The 4,662-nt window shown below is 45.4% G+C and overlaps 1 protein-coding gene across 1 annotated transcript in view; it reads left to right on the top strand.

Annotated features, from left to right (window-relative positions):
* The first annotated feature begins 142 nt into the window (after positions 1-142).
* The window catches only part of LOC103913965, an 8,045-nt gene continuing 3,525 nt past the window's right edge, over positions 143-4,662 (top strand). Inside the window, exons 1-5 of the mRNA XM_009320564.1 lie at positions 143-438; positions 1,452-1,522; positions 2,031-2,139; positions 4,074-4,204; positions 4,497-4,604. Coding sequence (XP_009318839.1) covers positions 143-438; positions 1,452-1,522; positions 2,031-2,139; positions 4,074-4,204; positions 4,497-4,604 — 715 coding nt within the window. The remainder of the gene's footprint in view (positions 439-1,451; positions 1,523-2,030; positions 2,140-4,073; positions 4,205-4,496; positions 4,605-4,662) is intronic.

The raw sequence follows: 4,662 nt of genomic DNA, 5'->3' as shown, positions 1-4,662 counted from the left end.
CCCCACTCCGCCCTCCTACCACAAGCCGCTGGTTCCCCACCACCCCGTCGTCGCCAGCTCCCTCGCGAGCGCAGCCACCCCCAGGGAAGACCCGACGCCCTCCACCTCCGCCAGCCGCCCCTCGGCGCTTGCCGCCTTCCACATGAGGATCGCACCTGCCCCCTCAAAGCAGCCTGGCCAAAGCGGGGCTGCGCCCGAGGCCTCCGATGGCCCGGCACCCCCTCGACAGCACGGCAGCGGCGTTGGCCTCGCCCTCTTCGGCGTAGGGCTCGTTAATAAAGCCTTGTTTCAAAGCCTGATGGAGGAAAACGGCTGCTGCTTGCTTTACGTCGTGGAGGATCAGCTGGAGGAGGTGGAGCGTGCCTTCGGCGCCGAGTTCCTGGCTGGCACCAGGGTGCTGCGGCAGCAGGACAGCGATGTCGCACTCAGCGATCAGCGGTACTGTCCACCACGAACTCCCGTGCGTGCTTCTTCCCTGCCGCAAGGTTGGGGCGGGCGTCTCCAGGCAAGGCTTGCTTCCCTGCCCTGGACAATGCCGCTGCGCCGTAGCGGACCCAGACCATGCTTGTCTGGCCCCACGTATAGGAATGGTGCGAGACCAAGGGGCCGTTACAGGCTAAGCCTTATGCAGTATGCCATCTACCCCTAGATGCTTCCGAAGTCCCCAGGAAGCTTAGCTTGACTCACGTGCCCAGAATCGATGGAAACTCGGAGGAGTTTAGTTGCAGGCAGTTTTGTTAAAGAATATAAACCCCCCTTACTTTCCTCCATTTCCACAGAGCAATAAACGACACGCTTTCCTGCTGCCTACCAGTTTTTCTGCCTCGGAGCAGCTGGCTGACTTTGGTGGCTCTTTTGAAACTGTTTGAGATAAGCGAGGATTGCTGCAAATAGGAAAGATTGTGGCGCTTTGCTTTACGGTTGAACTGAACAAGTAACATTGAGTGGTGTGGTTACAGTCAGTTCTCAAATTGAGATTTTAAATATCATAGCAAAAGTGAAAGGCAGAGCTTTTAAGAAAGATGGATTTGATACTGGAAACTAAAGAATAGTAATAAGCTAAGATGTACCCATCACTTGTTCAGCGGCTCTACCACATACTTTTGATTTCACTGTATGTGTTAACTAGCTGGATTTAACTTGTTTTCAAAGGACACCTTTAAAAGACTTTCTCCTTTAAGATGCAGGAAAAGCAATGCAATTCCATTGTTCCACTTGTAATTTTAACCTATATATGTCATCCCATATTTCATCCTTGCAAGCAGGTACCGAGTTCCTTTTATAACGTAACTTGCTCTTCCAGAGCAATGGGGTTTTATGTCTTTTAAACTCTTCCTCAGAGTTCAAGGCGGCTATCATAACAATAACTGTAACCAAAAGGAGCTTTTGAGCATTGTTCATTCTAGTAAAAACCTCGTCCTCACTGAAGATCTTTCTTTTGACTTCTGCAGAGTCTCTGGAGCCATTATTTGTTCACCGCCTGAAGAAGCCTCTGAGATGGTGATAGACGCTTTACGAGCAGGTAAGAGGAACAGCTGCAAATTCAGCTTTTATCTGTAGTCAGTAGCACACGGTGAGGCAGACCCTGTATGCTTGCTAAACGCTTTAAATGTCAATGCTTTCTCGTCTCGGCAGTGTCCCTTGGGTTGTGCAGACTGTCTAATTGCATAATGAAAGAGAGATTAGTCCAGTGAGGACACGGATGTTAATGGCTTAACACCAGTGGAGTTTGTACTGTGCTGGTCCCAGTACGGCCATGTGGGGTCTCTAGTCCTAGAAATACCGCTAGGACTCAAAGGAGAGCCGTCTGTCAAAACAGTCACGCTTCTTGGGGTCCGTAAGCAGCTAGTAAAACCACAGCTGGAGGCCAAAAGGGAGTTAGTAGCATCAATAAAGAAAAAGCCACGCTTCAGTTTCATCAGACATACTTTCTAGAATGTAATAACATGTATATGTTACTGCAAGATAAAAATGTTTTTCTGCAGACTGTGTCTTGCCTTCAGTCCTGTGTTCTGTACCATTTTGCACAGGAAAAGGTGTATTTTGCGAGAGGCTGCCCAGTTTTGACAGGCAGACGGCAGAAGCTTGTTTCGATGAAGCTGACAGATGTGGAAGACCATTGGTGTGTGGATTCTACAAGTAAGACCAGCATTTTTCTTCTGATTTATACTCGATAAGAAGCGCGTGTCTGAAGGCAGCATCGATTCCTCAGGCTTTCCTGAATTTGTCCTCAAATAAACTTAGTTTCACTGCTGCTTGTTAACGTTCATCTGGGAGTTAATTGGATTGGATTAATTCTTCATACTTAATGGAGATAAAATCTAGCTGTCATGAGATGGAAATAAACATTCACTCGAATGGATGCTAGTGGAACTCAAACGATGAAGCTTTCAAGATGCGAAAGCTCCATTTCTTTCAGAATGGCCAAAGGCAGTTGGGGTCCACATCTCTGCAGTCCTTTTGAGGTTTTGCAAATGCTACAGCTAGTTGGAGCTTCAGAGAAGGAAATATTCTGATGGTGCTGTGCCATTCTCTGAGGCAGTTTCTTGGTCTGTGGTTTTAGGACGTTTTTTGCTTGTGGTTTTTTGCGCGTGTACAACCAGCAGGTCAGGCAGACCTGTGATTTTATTAAGCACACAGCTACTGAGACCTGCTTTTCACTGCTCTGCTGTAAAGCATTTAGTTTGCAGCCCTGTTCAGTCTAGTAACGCCCTATGACATTAAACTTTGGTTGTGTATTAGACTTCCACACGAAACTTCTGCCCATAGGTATTGTACTACTTCTGGATCTGAGGGTGTCTATCCTTTTTTCCCTGTTGGAAAGCTTTGTTGCAGTAAGCTAGAAGTAATGTTGGAAGAAGACAGTGAATTAGCTACGTTCTTTAAAGTAGCAGAGAAAAAGGCTGCTCTTTGAATATATTTTCATAATATTGAAAACTCTTCCTTTCTTGTAACTTTTTTGTATTTTCACTGATTTGCTTATTATATTCTGTACTTACTTAGATGATGTTGATCCTGTGAAACATAAGCACGTGTGTTAGCAAATACAGGTGAAAGCTTAGAGTAACTCTTCAACAAAAGAACACGCGACCTTTTGAAGTTCCTTTTAGAGCACTGTCTTTAGGGAGACACTGGCCCCATCCACTACTTAACTTTCCACTCAAATTGAGTTTCCAAACACTGGGATCTGCATAGAGCTGTGTTTTACCTGCGTTTAGAAGGGATGGCGCTTGAGGACCATTAACCTTGAGGATTGCAAACCACATGGCCATGAAAATTCGCCTTGCTCTTGGAATTACTGGCCTATCTGATGGGAATAGATTTATTAATCTTTATAAAGTGATATTTCCACTTGTGACCTTACATCTGGACCTTTAAGATTAAATAATTTAAACAGAAGGAAAGTAGATTAATTTTAATTTGCTTCCGCTCCGTTAAACAAAAGCCAAGAATGCTGCTTTAAACTTGTGCCCAGTATTGAACACCGTACGCTGAGTGGACATGGGTTGTTAATAAACACACTGGATCATTTTGTGCTGCTCTGCTGAGAAGAGTTAATTTCATTGCAAGTAAAACTTCTTTGGACAAATATATATGTATTTCATAGGCACTAATAGATAATTACACAAAACATCTGCCCTAACGTTTGCCTTTTCCATTTGAGTGCACTACATACAGGTCTGATCCCAGCCATAAGGCTGAAGCTCAGCTGAGGTTTTGGTCAACACTCAGCTGAATATAAACTTGCAGGTGGGGCTCTAAGAAGAACTGTAGGTAATTTTCTGGACCTTTAAATGCTTTTAGTCCCCGTGGTTTAATTTCATCATTAAAGTTGTTCGTTTAAGTCTTCACAAGTGCAGGTAGTAGGCTCGTTTGCAAGGAGCAAAATTCACACATAATAAGTGGCTGAACTTAGAAAGCTGTGTCTAACCCCGTCTGTCCGGTGAGGTTCATGTTACACGCTCGCCGCTGCCTCCAGTTGAGTCGGCCTCGTGCACCGCAGCAGTAATGGCAGCCCAGGTGACCTCCTTCTCTTCCAACCGCTGTACCACATTCCTCGTTTCTCTTTGAAGGCGCTTTGACCCGGCGCTGCAGTTCTTGTACAAGAAAGTCCGCGACAGCCAGGCGCTGGGGAGGATCCACCGGATATCGACGATTAGCAGCACGTATCCAGCAGCGTCTCTGAGCTTCCTAAAAACATCAGGTACCGAGCGGCTTTCTTCTGAAAAGTTTGTTCTCAAAGGACTGGAAATGCATCTTGCCCCGTGTTCTGGTGGGAAGTCCCCTATGGTTGTGTAGCCTTAAGATGCATGGGTTTCCTTTTGAGGAGCATTTTCGTTACCGATCTTTATTTTTGTTGCCTTTTTCTGTTTGCTTTTAGTATTAGTTTCTTCGATGTAGGGGGCTTTTTATATCGATCCCAGTGCAGTTCAGAAATGTACGTTGACTGTGGTTTCACGTGTGGAGACCTTAATGCCCAGTTTTGCTTCTTCCAGGTGGAATTTTTTATAATGCTGCCGTGCACGATATAGATATTATCAGTTTGTTGTTGGGAGAGAGTGCACCAGATACAATTTTTTCACTGGGGCATGCATTCTGTGCAGGTAAGAATAAATCTTTTGATAGTTTATTGTGTACCTCTGCATTTCAGTACTAAAATTG

This window comes from Pygoscelis adeliae, unplaced genomic scaffold (assembly GCF_000699105.1).
Source record: "Pygoscelis adeliae isolate BGI_AS28 unplaced genomic scaffold, ASM69910v1 Scaffold213, whole genome shotgun sequence".
Lineage (NCBI taxonomy): Eukaryota > Metazoa > Chordata > Aves > Sphenisciformes > Spheniscidae > Pygoscelis > Pygoscelis adeliae.
Note: the sequence above shows the minus strand (reverse complement) of the source record. Positions and strands in the feature narration are given on the sequence as shown.